Raw genomic sequence first — 25,673 nt, 5'->3', positions numbered from 1 at the left:
CGTTAAAGAAAAGGTTAAGAAATAATGCAGGTTATAAGAAAGTGGGAGTTTGAAGCAAGTTAAAAAAAAGCAACTATGGCAAGTATAAAAAATGATACTTTAATCTACCTCTCAGGCTTTAAGCATATATAACTTATTCTATTCTCTGCCAGAAAATGCCTCACAGAGTATCAGGGTTGAGTCTGAGTAATTTTTAATTCCCACCACTGCTGCTAAATCTTTGCTATGAAATAAGGTGGGAACAGCTGCTTCTTTATTATTAAGCATGTACGTAAGCAAAATGAGAGAATTTATTTTTTCCTTTATTTAACGTATACTAAAAGATTCCTCTCCACCTAGTTGGCTTCTGGGAAGAAATCCTTGCCCTAAAATAAAATAAAGAAGCCCTGTGTTTATATTCACACTCATCTGGTTCAGAGTTTTGTTAAGAAAAAGTAGCATGAAATAAAAAGAATAAAAATATTTGAAAAATCTGACCTTGGAGCACAAGGTCACGAAGAAAGGCAACCTTGGTTCAGCTTGCCTTAGGACAGCAACGTTGACAAAGGACTTGGATTCAAAATTGGTTAATGGGTTCCAGAGACTGAAGGAGCTGTTACAAGTATAATGTGCGTTTCTTGGGAAAAAGAAACATCCTGCTGGACATATTTAACCTTCAATTTTGCCTCTTATAATAAGGTTGAAGGAGTCAAACAGACTAGGACCATATGGAATTAAGAAAGGCTTATTCTTCTCCAGGAGCGCACATTTCTCCCACTAGCTCTTCCCCAGGCACACAATTTACTTTCTACTGGCAGGCTCTTAACTGTTTTGGAAAACACGTAAATACTTTGTTACTACCAAACCCTTCAGTAGTCAGCATAAGATGAATGCTCAGCAAAGACCAGTTTCTACTTCTTTCTCAAGTCAGAAGAGGACATCAAGATACGCTTGCTTAACATAACAATCGTCATTTATGGAGTATTTACCAGGTGCCACGTGCTATACTTGGCATTTTACATACATCGTCTGATTTAATCCTCCCAACAATACTACAAGGTGTGTACTGTCATCATTTTACAGATAAAGAAACAGATACAAAGAAGTCAAGCATTAGGTCACGCTCACAGAGCTAGTAGGCGTCAGAGCTGTATGCTGAAACCACATCTGTTTGTTTCCAAAGTTCACACTCTTTCTTTTGCACCACTCTGTCTAAATAAACTGAAAGGATTTCCTAACATTTATAATGAAAAGAGTCAACAGTTTAAAGAAATGTTTAAAGAGAAATAAAATATTTTTTAACTGTGGGTAATTAGATACAAATATAGATTTATTCAAAATTAAATGCTGCACATTATCCCCAGACTCACTGTAAAATACACTCAGGCAAAGACATAGAGGGACAGATAGACAGATAGCAGAAATACTTTCAGGTCAGGAGCAAGCCCAACGTCAAATGCTAGGAGGTGGCTGTGCAATTTAGGGACAACATGAGCATGTCAGAAAGCAAACAGGTCAGGTCATGGAAGCATCAAAAAGAACCCAAGGGTGGGAGAGAAAGGACAACAGTGTGCTGAAAACCAGTGCGGCATCAAAATTCACCAATAGTTTCATTCAGTAGAAACACGACATAAACCAATGCAAGAAAAAGTAAGTACTGTAAGCAGCAGAGATAAAGGGAATGTCGAATCAGAAGGACAGAATTTTCATGTTGGCTCTTACATTAGCTGATGTCATGAAAACACGGACTGCCCATATTTAGCAAAGCTCACAGCAGGCAGGAATACTTCCAGACTCCTGCCACAATATCAGGAGATGTCAATCACCACTATGTGTTTTTGTACAGTACTGGGTGGACAGAGAATAAGGCTGCTCTTATAATGGGTTTATCCTGGATTGGCCCCACCATATAAAATAAAACAATAATAATATTATAAGCCACTTCTGCAATTTATCATGCAGATATATACCAGGGCAGTGGTTCTCAACCAATGCCCTCTGCCCCCTCCCCAAGAGGGCATTTGGCACTGTCTGGAGACTTTTTGACTGTTACAGTGTGGAGGGAGGGGTGCTATTGGCATCTAGTGACTGTAGGCATCCTACAACACCCAGGACGGCCCCCATAGGTAAGAATTACCCAGGCCCAAATGTCTACAGTGTGGAGTTTGAGAAGCTCTGCACTAGAGGAGGCTATTGCATTTGTGGCCTGAGGGAAAGCCTTGGTCACTGTCTTTCTTGAGTGTTCCACTTTCCCAAACATCAACTCTCAGGGATCCTCACTTCTGGCACAGAGGTCATCAGTCGGCCTAGAATGTGAACAAGATAAAGATGGCATTGTTTGTTTTTCTTTTCATCTAAAACAGTAAATCAGCCTTTAGTTCAGGTATTAGGTCCCCTCGGTTGTCACTGCTGTCCCTGGGCTTTTCTGATACCGACAAATGTAATCCCAAGGCCCTTTGGCGCCCGGGTTTCCGGGTGGGTTTCTCCGCACCCCCTGCACCCCTTCGGCAGCGTGTGCAGCCGTGCCCCCCGATGGTGGGAAAGGCAAAACACTTGAGTAATGAGGCTTTTTTGGTAACGTCATTTATTTAATCTAGATGAGAAATTTTGCTCTTTAAGAACAGGAATGTTGCGGATTCCCAGAAGCTGGAAATCGGGCCAGCGGATACTTGTCCACTGGGGAAGTTAATCACGTTGAGTTTACTTATAAGGGTAAGGCAAGGGAAGGTGTGGTGGAAACTCCCGATCTGGCCGGTTTTCTACTGCTGGAAACTCGACCTTGGACTGTTCCCTCCTAAAGGAGAATTGGCAACCGCGGTCGGAAGGGCACGTAGCAGGGCGGCGAGGGCTGTTTCCCGACGGGACAGTCCCGCCGTCCGGCCTCTCTGCAGGGCGAGGAAGCCTCCTTTCCCGACTCCGGTTAACCACTTCTAGAAACTGCGGGCTCCCGTTGCGAGCGAGAGGAGTAAAGTCGGCGGGAGCGGTCCCGCTACGTGGGAAGATGCTGGCCGCGCGGGAAGCAGCAGGAAGAGGCGGGATTCTGCCTTTGTCTCGCTGTCTTTACCCCGGAGCCCGGCCGCGAGCAGCTCCCCCCTCCCGCCCTCCGAGCCGGTCCGGGAATCGGCCAGGCGCGGCGCGGCCCAGCGCAGCGCCGCGAGGCGAGGCGGGGCGGGGCGCGGAGGAGTAGGGGCGGGGCACCTACTGGCCACGCCCACAGGGGGCTTGAAAAGGTACCGGCGCTCCCTGCGTCCCGGCTCCCGGACTCCCGACGCGCTCTCTCCGACTGCTTCTCGCTAGTTCTGCCCGCGGTGCGTGGTCCTGCTTGCGACTCGAGTGAGTAGGGAGGTGCGGGCGTCTCCGCCGACCCCGGGGGTGGGGTTCCCTCAGCCTCCTGGGATGCGGAGGCCGCCCTGCCGGCGCCCCCTCTCATATCCTCCGATGTCCCCATCTTGGTCCCCATTTGGTCCCCCTAGCCATCCTCCTCACCCCTGCGCCCCGATCTCCACACACCTGCCCCGTTCCCCGTGGCCGCCTCAGCCCTGCTCTCGGATCCCGGGTCCGCTGCGCAGAGAAATAATCGTGCGCGACCTCCATCCCGGTTTCTCTGGGAGAGAGAGGTGGGATCGAGAGTTTCGCGGGGCTGCTAATCCGCGTTTTAGTAGCCTAGGGCCCCCTCCTCCAGTGGCGCGTTCTCTCTTCGCAAAGGGGAGGGCGGGATCCGAGTCTCGGGGTCTCCTGTGCCCCGAGTGTGCTGCACGCCGAGGGCGACCTTCCCAGCTGGTTCGGAGCCCTGGGGGTGCTGAGGGGGCTCCCCCAGCCTGTCGAGCCCGAAATCCTTCCCCTGCTGCGGTACAGAGCTCCTGGTATCCCCATTGTTTGGTGGGCTCTGCCCACCGAGCGCTGAACCTTAAATGTTGAAGGCACAGCAGTGAAACGTCATATTGATCACTCCCAGCTTTTTCCGGAACTTTCTACCATTCAGGTACAAACCGGGAAAGCAAGAATGCTTGGTTGTAAATTCTGCAACAGGTCCTGCAAATCACGTCCTCGGTTCCAAAGCTCCACGTAGGCAGTCCCCGGGGGGGGGGGGGGCAGGGTGGGTTTTCTGAGTCGGGAGACACCCACGTCTGGTCTGCCCTGCCCGCCCCCCCACCCAGCCAGGACGTTTGTAGAACGATATTTCTTTAAATGGTTACCCCAAATGTTCAACCTGTTTTATTTGCAGTCTGCAGACCAGACTTTTTCCTTTTCCTTTTCCTTTTATAAATACTTTTTATTTGGGGTAGTTTTTTTTTTAACTCGGCAGTAAAAATGGTCTCTTTAGTTCTTAACTTTTCTAGTTAACCTGTTTTAAAGCTCTACTTATAAAAAATGCCAAGAATTCAAATAGGACAGCCACAGAGTTGGCTATAATTTGACTCAAATTTTCAGGAAAGATGGGCAATGGATTCCTAAAGGGTGAGTTGCACATACGTTAAAAACTGCATACCAAACGAGAACAAATTTTATTAAGTCTTTTGTGGTCTCCCTCCACAGTCTCCTTGGTCATTGCCCTCTGAAGTTGACTGCCACTTACACTTTACCAATATTTCTCAAGGTTCTTTTTACCCTGGATTCGTTTCCTTTGCTCTTTCAGAGTGAAGTTAGGTAGACACGGGGGGTCTGTATCCCATGAGTCTTTGAAATTCACAGTGCTTGGCTTGGGTGTCTTAAACACACCGTTGGACCATAGCCATTGCTGGTTAATTGAATGAATGAATGAAGGAATGAGTAAGATTGCAATTGTAGAGAACAAAGATTTAATTGGACTCAAACAATAGAAATATTAGCAGATTTGATCTACAGTTTCCATCATGAGTTTTTTTAATGGATTCCTCCAAATGTATTCACGAATATTGATTGATACTGGTATATGCCAAATACTGGGCTGAAAGCAGTACTCATTGGAGGTCTGTCCTGATGAAATTGCCAACTCACTTGGATTTTGAGGAAACTGTATTTTATACTAAAATAGCAAGAATGTTGGCATAGATTAGAGGGGGCAGTAATAAATGAGCTTTAGAAGCCTGGGTCCAGCCTTGACGCCGCCACTAAATGTGGACATCTGGGCCTCTAATTTTTCTTCTCTGTCAAAAATCAGGTAAATCAGATGAGCGGGGGAGAGCAAGCCCACAGCGGGAGAGGAGGCATAGCATGGTCAGAAGGACAGGACTGACCAGTTGGGCCCAAATTCACATCCCAGCTTCAGCAGCCACTGGTTTGATGACCTTAGGCAAGTTATTTTACTCTCTGGTCTCAGTTACTTCATCTTGTAAAATGGGTGTAATAGCACATACCTTGCAGGGGTTCTCGGAAGGCATGCTGTTCCTTGTATAAAACCCAGCCCAGTTTGGGAGAGGTTCCTTGTAATTAGACTCTGTTCTGCTCTTTGTTGAATATAGGGGGAAACAGCTATCAGTGAAAGCCTCTTCCAGAAGATTGCTGACTCTGAACAGTATTGCCTAGGCCTTGCCTGGAGGCCAGCTTTCTTCCCTTTGTAGATATTCACAGGTTTCCTCAACTGTATCATTTCCTGGGCTGGTATTTGCGTGGCATCCCTTGTGTTCTATTGGGTGGGGTTCCCTACACTTGGGGTCTTGATTACCTAGGATGGTAATACCTAACTTTTTTGTGTCATGGAACTTTTTGGCAGTCTGGTGAAGCCTCTGGACCCCTTCTCAAACTGTTTTTGGTGCATAAAATAAAGTACATGGTACCAAGTTCAGCGATCCCCAGAATTTCAAGGAATCTGTGGACCCCAGGTTAAGAACCCTGACTGACTTACGGGAGTTTTCTCAAACTGGATTGTGGAGTAGCCAGGCACAAATTCTGATTATAAAAATTGTACATTTTAGTGTAAGTCTTAGAGGAAGAAGCAAAAGAAGTATATTGTGAATCATTTGCAAAGGCTATCAGGTTCCTTGCTTTTTTGTTTGTACCAACAGTACTACTAATTGTCCTTAACTAATAAGAGGACACATACCATTTAATACATTAGGGCCATATGACTTCCCAGTTAGGTTTCATGGTGGCTTCTCCTCCAGAAGAGGAAAGCGAAGACAGAATCAAATCTGCATACCCCCCACAGCAGGACAGAAAATACCCAATTTAAAAGAACCTGTGCTAGAGCCACATCAGTCACTGCTGTATTTGTGTTGCTAGCAGTGTTTTAGTTTTAGTGAAACATCAGTCAAATAAACTCAGTATAGTCTATTTGAGTTTCTCTGGTATTTTTAAGTTGAATTGGTAATTGTGTTTTGGTTTTACAGTTATGAGCCACTTAATAATCTATACCTCAGCTTTCCCACCCATGCAGCGAGGATAATGCCTACCTCAGCTGTTATGAGGATTAAGTTCATATAAGTAGACTACTTAACATAGGTATAGTAAGCTTTACGTAAGTACTTCTAATTACTGTTATTTATCATGTGGCAGGCATTATTCGAAGGGCTTTACATGTATTGTTCAATCTCAAAACTGCCTTACGATATAAATAAGCAGTATCTCCGTTTTTAAAATGAGAAAACGAACAGATCAGATAACAGCCTAAGATCTTTTGGCAAATAAACAGTAGTCTTGGCATATAAGTCTCAGTCTGACTCCATGTAAAAATCACACAAACATTAAAATGTTTGAATAATTGAATAGCTCGTAGTTTGCACAGATTGTGGCTATCTGGGGCTGGCAGGTGGAGGTCAGAGTGCCCGAGCTGAGAGCGCAGTTGTGTTCTAACGTGTGATTTGACAGCCTCCAAATCTGGGTCAAGGTGTCCTCCGAGTTGAAGACATGAGTGGCAACAGGATACAGAATTACTAATGAATGGTGAGGGTGAGGTACACAAAGGACAGCTTATTAGATAGAAGGGAGGCTTCCCTCAGTAGGAGGATGGACTTTGGTTGGCAGAGAGGAGTGGTAGAGAGTACGTTTTGGTTGAAAGTAGCAGTTTGGGTATGCGATTAGCACATAGAGGACACTTGCTAACTGCTAGGTGGGTGGATGAAGACTGGCCAGAGAGGAAGGTGTTCCTGCGTGTAAGTTGATAGCTCAAGGATTGATCACGCTCAGGTGGTTTGAATGTTCTCGACCCTTCAATCAGATATGGGAGTTTGGGGCACAGCTTGTGGTTCTGGAGTCAGACATGAGTGGTTGAGCCTAGATCTGCATCTTTGGAGGTCAGTGACCTGAGCAAGTCACTTAACCGCTGAACGTTTGGTAACCATTAATCCGGCCCGCTAGCGCTCCTGAAGGAAAAGGAAACCAGTATTTGTGGAGCACAGGCTTCTGCCAGGTACTTTACGAATGTTATCTCGTTAACGAACCATCCTACGGCAGAGCGCTCATCCATTTCCAAGTTATAGCTGAAGACGTGGAGGCTCAGATGTTAAGGAACTTGGCCACGATCACAGAGCTGGTAACTGACTTGCAAGCTTACATCTGTCTCATTCTGAGTTCACACTCTTTCTCTTACCCCTGGAATGTCTTAGAGGTGGCGCGTGCACTGCAGTTTCTATGGCAGACATTATTAACCCCAGTGATCTTTAATGTGGAATCTTGACTGGTCTCCAGAATCTTTTCCAACATAGTTCCAGGAATCCACTATCAATCAATCAATAAGATGAAACTGTTTTGGCATCCCTCCATCAACAGACCATACAGACTTCCCAAAGCCCCTTCTACACGCTTCTGTGATTTGGGTTACTTTGCTGTTATTTGTTTACATACTTCTACCACCAAAGTAGAAATCCCTGAGAAACAGGCACCCTTCCTTTACCCTTTTATCCTCAGCTCCCAACCCAGGATATGGCTTATAAGATGTTGAATTAATAGATTTATAGGAGAGCTTCATAAACAGTACAGCATTACAGTGTTTATTAGCTGCCCCTACCCTGGAAGAATTACTTGAGATTCAGAAATGAAGTCAGGAGTTAGCTGGGTGAGGGTGGGAGGGAGGGAGGTAAGTCAGTTTTCCTGATGTAGAGGGATTAGGGACACAATGAAGGAATGGATGGACTGAGATGGGTAGGAGAAGATAAGTATTGATAACAAAGACTGAACATTGCTAAATACTGATGATAAAGGCGGCCAATAATTGAATGCCAACTGTAAGCATTTTCTCATCTCATTTTCTTAACAACTCTGAAAGAAAGGTTCTGCTACCCTTATTTTGCATATGAGGGAAATGAGACTGTGTGGACTCCAAAATCCATCTTCTTAGTTCATCCTGAGGCCGAGCTCTCTTGAAGACCAGCTTGAGGATTTACCTTTGGTAGAAGAAGCCAAATGGAACTTGGAGCCCATCACTAAGACACAGAGAGTCCTATCCTTGGCTCAGTGGTATTCACTCAGATAAGGGAAGTAGACTAAGCAGGTAGTTTGGGTTGCAGAAGAAAACCTTTCTAGAATGGGCATTGAGTGCAGCTTAATTTCCAATTAATTACAGCTCTCAAACTCTGGCCTCTTTAAAAATTATTGTAATTGGGGACAGTTACGTATTCTTTAACAAGTGACCCCCCTCTGGATGTGGCTCAAGATGAAACTGGTTTATAGTAGATTCTCCTTTTGGGAAGTTATAGCATAATAACAAAGATTCTGTATAATAACAAAGCCCTGCATGTAGTCATAAGATGTCAAATCTTCTGGAAGCATTTAGAATCTGGGTTTATAGACGGATTCACTCGGCATCAGACCAGTTAATTTAAATTACAAGCGGCGGCACACAGGCTCAAAATTCATGGGTTTGAGTCATTCAGATTCTAAAATAAGGCAGTCAGCGCAGCACAGGTGGGGAGAATGATCCCTGTGGTCATTGGTTACCTAGAGAATGACCTAACTTTACCGCAAGGTGACTCAGATTTAGACTCTAGTAATTTTCTTCTTGGGCTAAGTCTTACTGATTCTGGGTGGTGTCTTAGACTGGGGGGAAGCAGCAAAGAGAAACTGCACATAGGTGTTTGGATGTAAACCAAGCTTTTTAATCCAACACAGTGGATAAATCCTAGTGCTGGAGCTCTTTCAGGCAATGAGAACCAAAGAACAAGACAAAAAAACGGAATTGGCCCATGTTTGGCCTCTTTTGCGAGGTGTATGTAACGTGGGGTTTTATTTCTCCTCTTACCATTTTGTAAATTAATGCATAGGATCGGGGAAAGGCATGCAGCCCAGATTGCTCAGTGCAAATCCAGTTTGCTGTGATTAATGTCAGCTGTTGTGGAGTAGTGCAGCCAAGGGCTTGTAGGAAAAATGAAGCTTTGGGTTTTTGTGTGTATTTTTTTTTTTTTAATATATGCATAGCAATGCTAGGAGTGACAGAAATGGAAGATGGTCCCATTTCCCTCTGCCAAATTCAGCAGACACGCATAGGGGTTCACCCTAAAAGTGTAAATTTGAACTTCATTTCTTAGTCCCCGCAAGTGGAACTGTTGTTATACTTGCAGTGCATTGTAATGTTCCAGAGAAAGGTTTATGAGTGACTAATCAGATAACTTTTTCCTTTACTGTTTGTTGCTCTGAGCTGTGTTCTATAGATGCTAGTCAGTGGGTTTCCTATAGGAGTACTGATAGCAGGATGGACCGCATGAGATGCCCCTCCCACCCTCAAGCCACCAGTTATTGGATGTCTGCCAAGGCATTTATTTACTGTGTTTTATCTTCACAATATCTCTGTGAGGTAGGGAGAGCTACCTTTCCCCCCTTTTTTGCAGAAAAGAAAATTAAGCCCAACATTGCACAACCACTATAATAGTGAAGTTAACCCAGGTCTGTCTAAATCAGTGTCTTCCTCCATCTCTCCTTTCCTTCCTTCCTTCCCTCCTTCTTTCCTTCCATTACGAAATATTTCAGACATACAAGATAGAGAATAACATAAGGAACACCCAACTATCCACTATCCTGCTTAAAAAATAAAACGTAAACCCATCTGAAGCTTTCTGAGGATGCTCGACTACACCATTAGCCTGGCCCACAGAGAGGGTTATTCAGAAATCCTTAGGAAAGCCTTTAAACTGAGTGGAACTTTTAAAAAGGTAATGACTTGGAAATTTTACTGAGAATCCAAGAATGTGACGGAGAAGTAGGACAGTGCTACCTTTGTCTTTATAAGCATAAGATCAAATTGGGAAGAGTAAAGACAAGTTGAAAAAGGAAGGATTCCTTAAAATAATAGAAATGAAATATTTTGACATATGCCAAGCACTCTGGTTGATGGTGTGGGAGAAGATAGAGCTGTGGTCCCCACCCTCAAAGGAAGGAAGCTCTTAAAAGGTAAGCTGAAAAGGTATTGGATAGGTGTTTCCCGAAAAGATGACCTATTCACATTTGGCTGGCGTGGCAAGTACAGTAAGAATCAGACTTGACTTTACAAGGGGTGAATTCAACCCTGAATTACACAAGGAAAGGGAAGATATTCTTCCTTTTTTAAAAGTCCAAGTTGCTCTATCGTAGAGAGAGAGTAACACAGAGTGATGAGTTAGTTTTTATGTATTTTTAAATGTTATTTAGAGACAACCGAGGATAGTGTTTGTCTTGATGGAAAGTCTGGCTCCTTATTGGTGATTGCTCCAAAGTAATTGTGATACGGGTTGGTGGTACGATGACCCTTTCTAACATGATGAGAAATGCCTTGATGATAAAAGTGTTTTAAAAGCCAGCTGCGCTGTTGATGGTTGGGATCTGATTTTAAGTCACTGTGACGTCATTACCTGCAAGTCTGGGTTTGGTGTTTGGTTTCCTCAGAAATCATGGGATACTTCCAGCAGATGTCTGTTGTATCTGTGAGCATTCCAGAACACGGGTAGCTTTGGAGCCATGGGGCAAAGTCAATATCATTAACTGCCCTCCAAACTCAAGCCAGTGCAGGCGCTGAAGCCAAGTTTTGTGTCAGGTTCTATAGCCGGGCTCAAGTTTCACTGTGGATTTAAACAATGGAGCACCAGTCTCCAGGGACAGGAATAAGAGATTTATGCAACTACCAAAGAAAAGCTTGCAAATATATTCCATTGTTGCTGGATATCAATCCTATATGGATGCCTTCGCAGGAGCCTGGTAACATTTGTGGACCCTAGAAATGACTGTTCCTGTCTGAACAAGGGAAACAGGCTTTTTGCAAGTTGAGGCCAACAACGTAGGGATAACTAGTCGTATCAGTCAGGTCTTTTTGTGTGTCGTTCCTGTTTGTTTCTAGGACCAGGGGCTCTATCTCCCAAGGCTTAAAAAGGGGAATTTATTGGCTCATATAATTGAAGAGCACAGGATACAACAAGGCGCGGCTAAAGACTATCTAAACTAGTCTCTGTTTTCCTTTGTGCTGGCTTCCTTCTTAGGTTCTTTTCTTCCAGACAGCTGCTAACAACTCCACTCCTGCACTGGCACAGTTCTAAACCGAAGGCCGGGTTTAACTTCCATTGAACTGGCTTGGGGTCCTGTGCCCATTCCTAAACCAGTCGCCATGGCAGGAGGGGGAATGCACTCATCTGACTGCAGGGAGGCATCGCATGTCCAGCCCTGGAATTGAGGGTAGAGTCACACCCTCTAAACTAGTGCTTCTCCAACTATCTGTGGTAAAGGACCATTCTTTTTATTTTAATTTCCAAATACACACGGATTATCTGACTGTCCTCTGTCCAACAGGAGGAGCCCACTGATCATGCTCTTGATTGTTGTGGCATAAAATTGTAGAAAACTTTCTAAACGCTTTATCTGAATGTTGTCTCGAATTGGTAGCCAGCACAGTGGACAGTCACCAGGAGACCACATTTTAATAAGTACTTCTCTAAACCACGTGTGCCAAGAAAGAGGTGGTGGCTGCCCTTGAGAAAATCTGGGGGAAGTATTAGCAGAAGAGGGGCCAGAGAAGGCTGTGCCCCAGAAGGGTGCCCAGCACAGTGGTTAATTCTGTAAATCTTTCCTGTGTAAAGGCCTCATCTCAGTGTTTAGGGAGCCATTGTGTTCTCGATTGTCAAAACGGTGTAGGTTGGGCAAGTGGGATAGGAATTTTCTCCACCCTCCTTTTTATCTTAAGGACTGAAGATTCTTCAGCCTTTTGCTTAGCAGCTGTCCTTGTCCCTTTTTTTTTCTAGCCAGACTTGAGTTAGTAAGGACTTCTCAGCCTTCTCAGCTAGCTGTTTACTAGAGAGGCAGCAGCTCATCCAAGGAGACGCAACAGACAAGGGCTGCAAATGGCACTCAGCAAAGGGAAGTCTGGAAATGATAGTGGGGATGAAAGGAATTCTTCTACTGTGTTTTTAGATACCACTCAGGGCAGGTCTAACATAACACGCTGTCTCTGCAGGACAACTTTCTGTACTGGCAAAGGCACTTGAGCACACTGTCCATTCAGAACTAGGCGTTTTAAACTGGGTCCAGGTAGACCAGTTCATTGCGAAGGAGGTTAGAACACGTTGCGCTACTTCACAGCAAGATAGCCAAGGTTTTAAACTTCCAGTTCTACCCCCAGGCCACATTGCTCAGAGGTTATTCGGACACAGTCAACAAACAATTCATTTTGCCAGGAAGGCAACTTGGTAGCCTATTCTGTGTGGACGGACAGGCCCACCAGAGAGGGAAAACCAACTGTCGGCTGGACTTCAGGACACTGGGATTAGTGAAGCACAGAAACTTAAAATGATAGCCACCTGGATGGGTGTTCGTTGTGGTTACTCCCAGGCTCCAGCCATGCAGTTGTGCTAGTCAGAGAAACAAGTGTTTATGCTATAATCTCTCATAACTTGAGCAGAAAATATACAGCTTAATCTTGCTGGGCCGCCCAGCACTTCCCTCCTCCCTAGAAGTGTGTCATAGCTCGTGTATGTTCTATGGTTAAGAATTTGGTGATGTTACAATGAATGAAACATGTAAAAACCTCCACCCAAGTGTAAGTTCTTCAGCTGGGCCTTAAACCAGTTCATTTCGACTGGAGGCTGGGCGTGGGCAGCGTCTGCCTTCCCACTCCCTAAGCTGCTTTCTCAACTCCCGGGGATGCTGGCGGCAGTTTGTTCTGTGCCTGGCGACCTGCACTGTTGTACTAAACGCAGGTCCTTTGTCCTGTAGGAGAAAAAAACCTGTGCACGACAAGCCCGTTTCCTAGTGAGGGCTGTGATTTGGGAGGTGAGACGAGGTTACTTTGGAGGAACGCAGGTCTTTTACAGATGTGGCCAGGGCAGGTTATAAAGAAACCAACGCTGTCTGCTGTCCCCTGGTGTAAAAAGCCCTGCAGGGGGCGTGTGAGACGTCTCGTACGGTAGGGGTCCGTTCTAACGATTCTGTCTTCCTGCAGGATGCCCGTCTGGGGAGGTGGCAACAAGTGCGGGGCCTGTGGGAGGACTGTGTACCACGCAGAGGAGGTGCAGTGCGATGGCCGGAGCTTCCACCGCTGCTGCTTCCTGTGCAGTGAGTCTCCCCCCCCGCGCTCGCGCGGACACAACTCGTGTGTCAGAAGCTTCAGTTCACCGATTTCAGGAAGAAACTGTGGTTTTGTCAACAAGGATGATTTTAGCAGCCCCGTGGTTTCTGCCTGTCTGTCCCCATGGACAGTGCAAGCGCTCAGCCTCACAGCAAGGACAGCAGGGGCGACCCAGACCCTTGGCCTCTGGGTCCCCGTAGCGCTTCGCCTCCACTTGGCACCCCCTGTACTTTATCTGTTGTCACGTCTGTCTCCCCCGCTTCACCGAGACCTCGGGGCTGTTTATAGTCTGGCACCCAGCACAGTTCCTGGCACATCCCAGGGGCTTGGCTCCGATTCCTGAACGAACGGCTCACTCCCCATCCGCCCCAGCTTTCTCATTCTGGCAGCGCTCCTTCTCTTTGAAATCTAACTGGCTGGTTTCTCGCCACACTGTTAGGTGAAATTCACATGTCTAGAAGTTCAAATTCTGTCTTCTCTGGTAGTGAATATTCAGAGTTATTTCTTGTTATTGATGTCCTAAATTTGAGGGAAAGGAACGTAGGATATGAAAATCCCACAGAAGCAGGTGGGGAATTACTGTTGTTTATAGAGAGAGAATTACCGGAGTGGCTGGTACAGACATGAGGCAGACCACGAACCAGCACGTGGGCGTCTGCTGCAACGATGGTCAGTACCTGATAATGAGAGAAAGGGAACAGGAGAGAAGCCCCCTCTCCCCGGCAGATTCCTTCTCAGGACAACCAAGTCTTCAGTCTTAAAAAAGGAGAGTAGCCGCTTCAGGAGGCTCAACATTAATCAGCTTCTGATTCAAATGACAAAATTTTCTTGAACGAAGGATTTGTTACGTGAGGAACCCACCCGTCTGTGCAGCTCTCCGCTATATCTAGAGTACTGTGCAGTGAAAATTACTGTTAGAAACTGCCTATGTTAAAAAGAAGTCTGGTTACACTAAGGAATAATCTTCAGAAAGAGTTTCCCTCACAAATTTTAGTTGTCCTTCTCCTTCTAGGCACCAGCATTTAAGGTGTCTGGACCTTTTTATACAGCAACTGCTTTGCAGACGACCAGAAACAGACAACAGAGAGTTGCAGTTACGAAGAATACAAATACAACATATGAATGTTTGCTATGTACGCCTCCATAATAGCTAGCATTTCTCAGATTTGGTTTAACCATTTCTTCTCTTAGAAGTTAATTTTTTTTAAAGGAATCCATATTTTTCAGCAGCTTTGTAACCAAGAGAGTATGTGAACAAAGAGGAAATGTAAATACTTGAGAAATTGTTCTTAAGTTTCCTCTAGGTTAAGCCAGGATGTCTACACCGTAATCAAGTCAGTGTTTATTAAATGTCAAGGTCTTTACTGGTCATCTTTATTACTCCTTCCTAATATGTGCCTCTGCTGACTAAAGCCTTTTAAGGAAATAATTCAGAGTAGTTTGCAGACCTTAGGAGAATTTTACTGCAGAGAATACAGACGAGGCCTAGGGGGAAAGGGGTGGTTCTCTAGTCAAAATCTCATTACATTTAAACTTGCTCCGGTTAATAAATATGTGTTTAAAACCAGTTTTTCTATTTAATCTGTCTGTTAAGGGTGTTTGTTCTTCAGCAGTGTACAATTTTAGGTTAACTTTAAGCAGACATATTTCAGTACTTGAACCTCAACAGCAAGGTTCAAAGTAGATGATGTCATTTCTGTTCTACCAGAGAAGACTTCAGTCTAAGATAATAAAAACTTCATCATTTAACTCTACTCTGAAGCAGCCAGCTAGTCGCCTTTCCCTGCCCTTCTTTCTGTCCTTCCTCTTTTTGTTTCTCCCTCTCTTTTAAATAAGGGGCGGGGGGAATCCCCTTTTCTACTGCACTAATCTTGGGTTTCCTGCTGCCCGATTGTGCTTCCAGTGAGCTCTCTCACAAGTCTTTTTTTTTCTCAAGCTTAATTGAAGTCTTAGAAAGTGAAATAATGTCTGGACAAAACATGATGACATTTGGCAGTTTTATGAAGTGGGATACGTGGAAATGTGGTAAGAAATCCATCAAGAAAGAATGTGCTCTCCTTTGGGACTGAAGGGAAAACAAATGCAGACTTTAAACCACTTGACGATTTTCAGACATACTTATCACTGCTGGAGAAGCCGGTGGCGAGATGAAAGAAGACACTTTTTCCCTTCTGGACTAGTGATGAAGACTAGAATTCTGGATTTAAAACCGTTTTTATCCCTGGGGGTGCTTTTGGGGGAGGAGGGGCTGCAGAGGCAGCTTGCCCAAGGCGCTCCTACCCTTTTGTTCTTTAATACTTGGATGAAGGGGATGAAAAAGATTGAGCGTTGAAGGTTGGGAGCAAGGGTCTTGGGTGCAAAGTGCTAGTTTTGTTCCTTTTGTTCGTGTAATTATAGACATCTTGGAAACTTCTCTCCCTCTTGTCTGGGGGGCAGATCCTACTAAAAAGTTTGAGGCTTCAGGATGTTAAAATTCTAACGTATTTCTGAAATGACCATCGTATCCATGGAGGAACGCAAATCGTCCTCACAGGTAGCGAGCCGTCCAGGTGCTCTCCAGTGGCTTTTGGGAACCAGAGAATAAACTAGGAATGTGAGAGAGCCTGTGCCTTTACCTTTTCTAGGCCCTGTGTCAGCCCCACCATTGTTCTAAGGAAAAAGGCAATCTTTGGCATATTTTTAAAGTCTAACTTTTTCCCCCTCAGTGGTTTGCAGGAAAAATTTAGATAGTACAACAGTGGCAATTCACGATGACGAGATCTACTGCAAATCCTGCTATGGAAAGAAGTACGGGCCAAAAGGCTACGGGTACGGCCAGGGCGCGGGCACACTCAACATGGACCGGGGCGAGAGGCTGGGCATCAAGCCCGAGAGGTGAGTCAAGACCACGTGACCTTCAGGAAGGCATGGTGGCAATTCATGTTGCTTGGTGAATGGGAATCTGGGAGTTTCCAGATTTTTAGCTTGAAAGAATCAAAGACAATGACTCAGATTTTCTAGTATAAACTAATGACCCTTCTTTAAGCTTGAAATAATGGACAGTTTGGGACCTGGCCAAGTTCTTATTGATTATTCCAGTGATTTCCAGTCCCGATTTTTGGCATTATGAGGTGTTATCAAGGAGTTGTGATGTTCTCAAAAGCAAGTGGTTTAAATTTACTTCCGTTTCACAGCACTTCACAGACCAGACATCATGAAATCAAATGATGGAGAAATGTAGTATCGGAATCATGAGATGCATTTCTCATGTGCAATTAAGCAGTCAATGAAAATTCCTCAGTCAGCCCTTCCATGTAAGAATGTTTCCTCACCAAGAAATTACTTTTCTCTAGCTTACAATTCTTACTTAAAAATGAAAATTATTTCCTGTATTTGATTCTATGAGGTTAGTGTTACTAAATTTTAAAGGTTTCGGTACCAAAGTGCTAAATCTGCCAAACTTCACTTAGTAATTCATGTTGAGACATAATTTCTTCATGTGGAATTTAATTCCTGTTCTTGACTAATTCCCTCATTTGAACTTCACATTTTCCACATCCATTTTATATTGAAGAGGCCAAAACTGTGTAATACTCCAATAAGATGGCCTTTCCTTGGACAAGGCCATTAATTGTGCCCTTATTGTAGACTGGACACCATGCAATAATGTATGGTAACTCATGTAATCCTCACAACCCTATAAGTAGGGTTTCCTATCTTAATCGAGAACAAAGTGAGACAGTGAGAATTAAGTGATTTGCCTAAAGTCACACTGCTAGTTAATTGTAGAGCCTGGAACTTAACCCAGTGTAACTCCAAAGCTTATGATCTTAAGCACAGTGCATTATGGTATGCCTGAAATAACGTCTGCTGAACATTTATGTTCATTCTATATAATCCTCACAGTAACTCTGAGTTGAGTTACTTTGTCCCTACCTTACAGATAGGACACTAAGGCTCAGCTCACACAGGTAAGTGGCAGAGCCAGGATTTGAACTTTTGTCCTTTTGGCCCGCATACTTGTGCGCTGTCCTGCATCGAGGCCCACCTCTCTGTTCTCCTGTTTCTTCCACACTCACTTTCTGAGCTGTGGTGCCTTGCTGGGCATCGGTTGTATGAGGGCTGACGCATTCATTGCTGCATGCCATCACTTGCAGGACCCCAGCTTACCTCTGACTTTGTTAAAGTTCATTGTTCTTGTTCTGCTCTCCCTTTCCAACCTGTTAAAATCTATTCTTGTTTCCCAAGATTTTATTTCAAACACATAAACCTGTACACATTCCCCCCAAACAAAACTCATCTATGACCCCAAAAGTAAGTCAGCAATTGTGGCCATGGGATTAAGTCACAAAGACCAATGGCCCCTCCTCTTTATCTACTCCTGCTTCTCCATATTCTCCAATAATTAGCCAACCTTCTATGCTGGCCTGTGTTGATCTGTGTCCTTGCCTCTTCCCCTTCTTAGCCTGGCCACATGTTACTCATCCTGCAGGACCAGGTGTAGGGATTTCCTTTTCCAGAAGCCCCTCTTAATGACAACTCTGGGAGTACCTGCAGTCTGGACTGCCCTTATGGCACGTGGTCATTGTGAAAGTTATGGGGACCAAACAGCTTTGGGGGGATCTCTTGAAGAGGCACCACTGAGTGGGCAGAAACATCTTCATTGAGGCAGACCTGCATTTTTTAGTTCAGGCTCACCAATTTACTAATTCTCTAGGCCTTCAGCAAGTTATTTAAATGTAAGCCCCTATTTCCTCATCTGTCATATGAGGTAGCAATTAACCATGGCTTCTGAGGTTGCTGGAAGGGAGGTGGGAGATAATCTATATAAAGTTCTTCTTAATATGATTGGCAGATTTGGAAATTTTTCTTGGAAAACTCCTAACTGCAAGTGTTGGATATCATTGTGAATAGCTTTTAAAGATCACTTTTAAAAGTAAGTACAGGTGTCCCTTGGTTTCCATGGGGGACTGGTTCCAGGACACCCCACGGATATAAAATCTGAGCATGCAAGTGCTATGTAAATAGCTGCTGGCGTGTGGCAAATGCAGGTTTTGCTCTTTGGAACTTTCCAGAATTTTTTTCTCGAATATTTTTGATCCGAGGTTGGGTGAATCTGTGGATGCACAACTTGTGGATAAGGAGGGCTGACTATATATACAGTGGGTTGTGGAAATTTTTAAAAAAATATGCCCATATTAGGGACAATGGAAAATTCGGTCCTGTGAATTGGTACTGGGAATTGGTATTTGTTGCTTAGAATAAAATTTCCAGTGGACACATCAAACATGATTCAAGAAATGCTGTATATTAAACAACTTAGGTAGAAGTGTAGAAAACCATTAAATGACTAAAAAATGGATATAGTGGAGATGAAGATATTAAAGATACATGTAAAGTCTGAATAAACTGTTTTATGAAAAGGCAGTATTCCTAAATTAACACTTTAAATATGTATGTAACCTATTTAATAAAATATAACTAGGATAAAATTGTTTTCCTAGTAGGAAAAATTGACACTTAGCTACCCTTTGCAGAGTGCTAACTCTTGTCACATCTTATCTGCTCAACCTACTTGTAAGGCTTTAGGAAAGCCTTTAAATCTTTTCAGAGCCCAGAATGGTGTTCTACATGGTAGGTACATCTACATACTGAATGGAAAAAAATTACAGGAAGTGAGAGGAAAACAAGGTTTACCTAGTGACCTGTAAATACTGACAAAAACAGTACATAGTACAGAGAAAAAGTAAAGATAAACAGATCACAGAGTAATAGGCAAACTTTCTAAAATATTTTCCCATGAAAAATGTAATTTATTCATACTTTCCCCTAAAATATTGGGGAATTAGGTAATCTGTAAAACATACTTAATTTTCCTAGTTACTGCCTAAGTCAGCTGACCTATGTGCAGAACTTAACTGCTTAAGTTACTACTGATTTTTTCTATCTTCTGTGAAGTAAAAAAGCTAGCTGTGATTCCAGTGGTAATATGAATAATAATAATAATGATATGAAGTGGGGTGAAAATATGTGCTATGGTAGGTTTTCATAAAACACAGCATAATTGTTTAGTGGAGAGGTTAGCACTGGGGATTCAATGAATTCTGATGAGTTTAGATTCAGAGGGACAGACATTTAAGTTTGGAGCCTTGTCTGTCTTTTTGTAACAATAATGAGCCCATAAATAGGTTAAAATAATAACTGGCCAGCCCCTGAGATTTATTTCTTCCTCCTTCTTTCCCCTGTACTGGCCTGTGGAGGCCTCCAGCCAAGGGACAGTATAGCAATTAAGTCCCAGAGTGCCATTGTGCCTGCCTTGTAAGGTTTATAAGGGCCCTTTGGAAAATCTTGCCTAATTCCTTTTCTCCCCTTTCCACAAGTGTTCAACCTCACAGGCCTACGACAAATCCAAACACTTCTAAATTTGCTCAGAAGTACGGAGGTGCTGAGAAGTGTTCCAGATGTGGGGATTCTGTGTACGCTGCCGAGAAGATCATTGGAGCTGGAAAGGTAAAGTGCCGTCTTGAGCTAAGAGCCGCGGATGACTACTCTCCACTACCTTTCTCCCACAGGCCCCACTGCAGCCCACTCAGGTGCTCTGCCTTATAAATAAATGCCTGAATTAAACTTCTTCTTAATCGAATTTCCATCTGAATCATTAATTTTTTGAAGTGATGCCGTTATTTGACAAATCACATCTGTGTTTAAAAGAACCTTGTTTTCATAGGGGGCGCTCCTGAAGGTGTTAACTGACAAGGGCAGACTTAACAAACCTGGACTCTGCAGGTTCTTCAGTGTAGTGAAAGGGAAAAAAAACCCAAAAAAGCAGTGACTTAGGGCACCTGATGCTAATTTGGTTTGAAGAAGTTGCTTAACCACTTCACCTCTTTGAGCTGCAGTGTTCTCAACCGTAAAGGAGGCGGTCGTCAAAGGAGCACACAGGGCTTGCGGCGAGGTTTCAGACAGCTCTTAGGGAAACGGCCCTTCCGTGGCACAGCTCCCGGTCTGGTCCGTGTCTTCTGTGGATGAAGTCTGAACTCAGCCCTTTTGCAAGCAACCAAGAATGCAGAGGGTGCAGTTTCAGCCTTCTGGTTGGGGCTGACCCACAGTAGTCAGGACCCTGTTTTGGGTTGATCTTCCTTCCTTAGCCACTGTGCCACAGCATCTAAACTTACTCATTCCTCTCTTCCAGCCCTGGCACAAAAACTGCTTCCGATGTGCCAAGTGTGGGAAGAGTCTTGAGTCAACGACTCTGACTGAGAAAGAAGGTGAAATCTATTGTAAAGGTAAAATTAACTTCAGTTATTGATGTCCATATGGATATCTCACACTGGCTGTTAGTGAAGGAAATGTCACTAGCAGGGGGGAAAAAAAAAAGGACGAAAAGCACTCTGAAAATGGGGAAAAGCTGGGTATCTGAAAATAAAAGATCTAGAGATGCTTACAGATGACAGAAAAACCACAGAACATTTTTGATGATACAGTAAGTTAAGTTCCTGGTCATTTAAAACTCCCCTACAAATAAAAACAAACAATAGTCTTCTTTCAGCTTAATGTTTTAAGCAAAGCACATGAATATATGAAGGTCACAGACAAATATATAACTTGTCTGGCCCGATTTGCATACTTGTAACTCAGCTGGGACCACGAGCTGAACACTAGGGAACCAGAAGACTCGGACTCAACTTCGCAGCTTTAACGTAGTTACTACATGGCACACTTTACACCTTAAATAAGTTGAACTCTTCTTGGCATAGCCAACAGCTTTTTCAATTTACGGATGTCTGTTGATACATCAGTCTTAAGCAATGCTAGCAAAGCTTAATGGACTTGCACTAACTCTTCCCTTTTCTTTTGTAGGATGCTATGCGAAAAACTTTGGGCCCAAGGGATTTGGCTATGGCCAAGGGGCAGGAGCCCTTGTTCATGCTCAGTAGAGGCGCAAACCCAGAACCCAGATCACACACTGAGAAACTCCACATAATCTAGGCACAGATAATCTAACACTAAACTGCTGTGAAATTCTACCAGTACTTAAGTACTGTATGTTGCCCTGTACTTGGCTAGGCCAGCTGACTAGTAGGAAGAGAGCACTATATCTTTTCGCTTTATTCATCAGCATTTCAAGAACCATTTCTTTTACGTTTTAAATAAAACTTCAGCTTAATTTAGTGTTCAGTGTCTTTCAATTAACCTTTTGGAGGAGTGCTGTGATGTCGGTTAGTGGTAAATCATCTGGGTCCCCACCTTCATTTTTATTGGTTAAAGAGAGTCCACCCCATTAAGCGGTTGACTCACCAGGTTTATGTTTGCATTACAGCTGTTGCAAAAGGTGGCTCTCTCTAAGCTGGCAAGTGTGCCTCCAGAGTGAGGGTTGCTAGGCAACAGGCCCCGCCATTCCGGCTCTTCAGAGCTGGCAATTAATTCAGCAGTGCAGAACTCCTGCCTGCCTGCCCCACTCTAGCTCAGTAGTTGCTCTTCTCTTGCTGGGAGCAGTTTCCTAAAGCATGGCTCCTGGACAACCTGCACTAGTCACCTGGGAGTATTACAAAGCAGATTCCTAGGCCCCAAAGAAGCAGAATCTCTAGGGGTGGAGCCATCGAAGCCTTCCTAACAAGCTTCTCAGAAAGGTACGCTGACCCCAGGGTAGGCATACTGTTAAAACACTTAAAAATTCTTTTGATTTATCTCGATCTAAAGATCATTATAAACAGCTACCTACAGACAACTACAGAATCTGAGGCTCAGTGTGACTTTTTAAAGACTCCCCACTCTCATCTGATAGTGAATTACTAATCCTAGAAACTGGGTTGAGGATTTGTGTTTTTCTCACAAATCTCAATTCTGCAAAATTAGCAAATGCTGCATTGTCCTGGCATATTCAGCTGGCTCAGGGAGAAAAGGAATATCAGACTATATAAGGTATATTTTCATTATTTCTCCAGAAACTTTTAGTTCATTACCAGACTCAATCCAACCCTTTATTTTTCAGCGGCAGGGTGTGATATCAGTCTGTAATGTGTATTTGTAAAGTTGAACCAGCCTAATCTGTGAATACATCTTAATCTTATATGACCTCAAAAGAAAAAAAAAAAGCAGAAACGTGGTAGGAAAAGGTCAGTTGAGGGTGTACCAGGTGAAAGAATTCATGGTTATTTATATCATAGCCATGAATACTTCACATGTTCCATAAGGCAAGTTTCACCGTGGGAGAGGGGAGGGTCTTTTTGGTAAGCAGGCTGGGGAAGTTAACAATAAAGGGACTGGGCTGAACTGAAGAAGATTTACGGAGTAACTTCTGATTTTTTTCTGTGGTTGTTTTAAACACATGCACAAATTATTTGACATTCCAACAAAAGATGGAGTCTAATTCCCCTTTCTCTGAATAAGCGTCAACCTTAGTGACTCATTTTTAACTAACAGAGTATAATGGACCAGGCTAGGTTAGAAAAGACAACACAGCTCTTGCCTGCCTCTTTCTCTTGAGATGCTTACTCTTGGAACTCAGCCACCACGTTTTGAGGAAGCCCAGACTACATGGGGAGGCCACATGTAAGTATTAGAGCCATAACCTCAGCTAAGATCTTCCCCATCAGCCAGTATCAACTAACAGACATGTGAGTGAGTAAGCTTTCAGGCTATTCCAGTCCCCAGTTTTTGAACCATCCCAGCTGACACCCAGTGGAGTAAAGTGAGTTATGTTGAGTCCTAAATTGCAAATCTGTGAACAAAAATGCCTTTTTAACCACTAAATTTTTCAGTGCTGTAGATAAGCAGAATGTTGTAACTGTTCCCACACAGAGCCAACATTTCCCATCCAACTATGTTTCCCAAATTGTACTGGAGATGCTAATAGATATCTGATAGGAAAATATTCTACATGAAGTTGCCAGGTACCTGGTAATTTGAAATTTCTGCCTGATAAAGTTTAGACCCCCCTTTCAGAATTAAATTTATTCTTAAATTGGGAGCCATGGCAAAACAGCTACTCCAAAACTATAAAATTAGCTTCCAGTGGTTCTAGGAGTGGAAAAGGGAATTTGGCTTTGGGCAGGCTCTGTTCTCGGAGGAATCACTTTCATCATTTGGAGGTAAGTCAACAGAGTAGCCCCAAAGTAATCCAAATGTGATATTAAAGTGCCGCATGCTGCATTTGTTTTAAAAATGACCCACTTGGGATATTTTCAGCCCCCTGTGGTGGCTTGGTATATTTAGGGAGGACTGCTGGCAACTCTAGTTCTAAAAAGTCTTCACAATCAATTAAGTTCAGGGAGCATTACAGCCATCTATCTATGTTCCTGTAGATTCACACTGCATGCTAGCAGATTGAAGGCCTTGAGATCTTGTAGTTGAGGAGTCTGTTTTAACTTGAAGAAAGCCTTGCACTGAATTAGTTGTCCATGGAACCACTAACATCTCAAGGAGCACTGGGAAATGATGGCCTGGACCACTGGTTCTCAAACTTTTTGATCTCAGGAACTCTTTACATTCTTCAAGTTACTGAGGACCCCCAAAGAGCTTTTGTTTATGACAGTTATATCTATCATTACCTTCCATATTAGAAATTAAACAAAATTTTAAAAAAATGTATTAACTCAGACTTCCACTTATAGTCAAGTTGAAATAACAGGAACCCGATTTACCCTCTCACTTGAAACAATCAAAAACACAGACTAATTACATGAAAAAATATGGTTTTGAGAACGAATGACAATAGGCAACAAAGGAAAGTTATGGAGAAAATGAGGTCAGTCTTGGGATTTTCAGAGTTTCCAGGCTATAGTCTAAGGAGAGAGAATACAGAGGGAGCTGTAAGGCACCCCAAGTTGAGGACACAGAGCTGAGGGTCCAGAGAAACCAGAGCAGCTAGCTTTGGAGGGACTGGAGAGAGCTGCACAGAGAAAGAATCCCAGGAATTTGTAGAGCGCCATCCAACACCCCCACCCCCACCCCCCGGCCGCAAGTCTTCAGCTGTGTTCTGATTGCACATGCATGCGGGGTAACTACCCAAGATCCAAGATTATGGAAAAAAACACCTGAAAGATTTAGAGAGAATGGTGTCTGGTGCTCATATGGAGCTGGGGATAGTGCCTATTCTCACCAGTGAGATTGAGAAGTGTGACTCTTGGAGCTCTGGATGGAGACCTCAGTACATTACTGAGGTCTTGCCTTAGTAATGGGGAATAATTAACCCTGAACTGAAGACTGCTCTGGTCCTGCCTAACAAATCTTGCTTAACAGCAAAACCTGAAAGGATCAAAGTTTCCGAATAATTGCATCCCAGAACAAAGCTCTGGAATTTTTATAAGAATAACAAAATACCCAGCACTCAATTCATAGTGTCTGGCATCTAATCAAAAATTACCAGGCATGCAAAGAAGTAGGAAAATACAGTCCATAATGATGAATAAAAATCTATCAAAACCAACCCAGACCTGACATACATATGAAAATTAACAGGTAAGAATATTAAAACAGTCAATTATAACTGTACTCTCTATTTTCAGAGTTAAGTAGCGATACAGAAGATGTAAAAATGGTTCAAATAAAACATTGTAGGTGAAAACTATAATGTGGCAGATAAAAAATACTGAATAGTACTGATGACAGACAGCCTAGACAGTGCAGAAAAAAATGTAAGTGAACTTAAAGACATTAAAAACTATCCAAGATAAACACTGGGGAAAAAAAGGGAATTTTAAAAAATGAATTATCACTGAGCTATAGGACAATCTCAAGTGGCCTAATATACGTATAACTGGAGTTTGCTGAAAGGGGGGGAAGAAAAATATTTGAAGAAACAATGACTGAAAAATTTCCAAATTTGATGACAACTATAAACCTACAGATCCAAGAAACAGCAGCAGCAGCAATGAGGCTTTCTAATGCTTTGGATGGAAATAATCCCTCTTTCTTACTTAGTACTAGAAACACTGCTATTAAAAAGTATTTTCCAATCCCAGTAAATATCTGATGACAGAGATATTCTGGTAAAATTTATCTGAGCAAAACATTCATACTCCAATTCAAAGGCAAAAAGAGTTTTCTAAGAGGCACATTTGGTTTCCTTGAGTTTATGACTTAGCTGACCTAGATCAAGGGACATTCTGAAGTTTCCACTTGGAATTACAGATTTTTCTATTTTAATAGTCACATAGATATTTAATAGAAAACTCTAATACCAAGAACTTTATGAAATTGAAGGTTTACTTTCTGACCTGAAGCTAATATTTCTTGTCCTGGTATGTACCACTTGTTTCCAATTATCTCTGTAAACTCT

The 25,673-nt window shown here is 43.3% G+C and overlaps 1 protein-coding gene across 3 annotated transcripts; it reads left to right on the top strand.

The window, feature by feature from the left end:
- The first annotated feature begins 3,170 nt into the window (after positions 1 to 3,170).
- CSRP2 (cysteine and glycine rich protein 2) lies at positions 3,171 to 21,560 on the top strand. 3 transcript variants are annotated; one of them, XM_067697404.1, is made up of 7 exons: positions 3,184 to 3,312; positions 5,120 to 5,251; positions 13,289 to 13,401; positions 16,120 to 16,288; positions 19,774 to 19,903; positions 20,586 to 20,679; positions 21,254 to 21,560. In XM_067697404.1, exons 3-7 carry the CDS (start codon positions 13,290 to 13,292, stop codon positions 21,328 to 21,330), a joined length of 582 nt encoding a protein of 193 aa, XP_067553505.1. In that variant the 5' UTR covers positions 3,184 to 3,312; positions 5,120 to 5,251; position 13,289; the 3' UTR covers positions 21,331 to 21,560. The 3 variants fall into 3 exon arrangements, with proteins under 3 accessions (XP_067553506.1, XP_067553504.1, XP_067553505.1); XM_067697405.1 differs by lacking the exon at positions 5,120 to 5,251 and having other exon boundaries at positions 3,171 to 3,287; XM_067697403.1 differs by lacking the exon at positions 5,120 to 5,251 and having other exon boundaries at positions 3,175 to 3,312.
- The last annotated feature ends 4,113 nt before the right edge of the window (positions 21,561 to 25,673 follow it).

Source organism: Pseudorca crassidens, chromosome 11 (assembly GCF_039906515.1).
Source record: "Pseudorca crassidens isolate mPseCra1 chromosome 11, mPseCra1.hap1, whole genome shotgun sequence".
Lineage (NCBI taxonomy): Eukaryota > Metazoa > Chordata > Mammalia > Artiodactyla > Delphinidae > Pseudorca > Pseudorca crassidens.
Note: the sequence above shows the minus strand (reverse complement) of the source record. Positions and strands in the feature narration are given on the sequence as shown.

Bases quoted from the DNA above. Each gene is read 5' to 3' on its own strand.
- CSRP2 (XM_067697405.1), top strand. From the start codon at position 13,290: ATGCCCGTCTGGGGAGGTGGCAACAAGTGCGGGGCCTGTGGGAGGACT. The intron at 13,402-16,119 runs GTGAGTCTCCCC...TTTCCCCCTCAG, and splicing joins CCGCTGCTGCTTCCTGTGCA to TGGTTTGCAGGAAAAATTTA. The intron at 20,680-21,253 runs GTAAAATTAACT...TTTCTTTTGTAG, and splicing joins AGGTGAAATCTATTGTAAAG to GATGCTATGCGAAAAACTTT.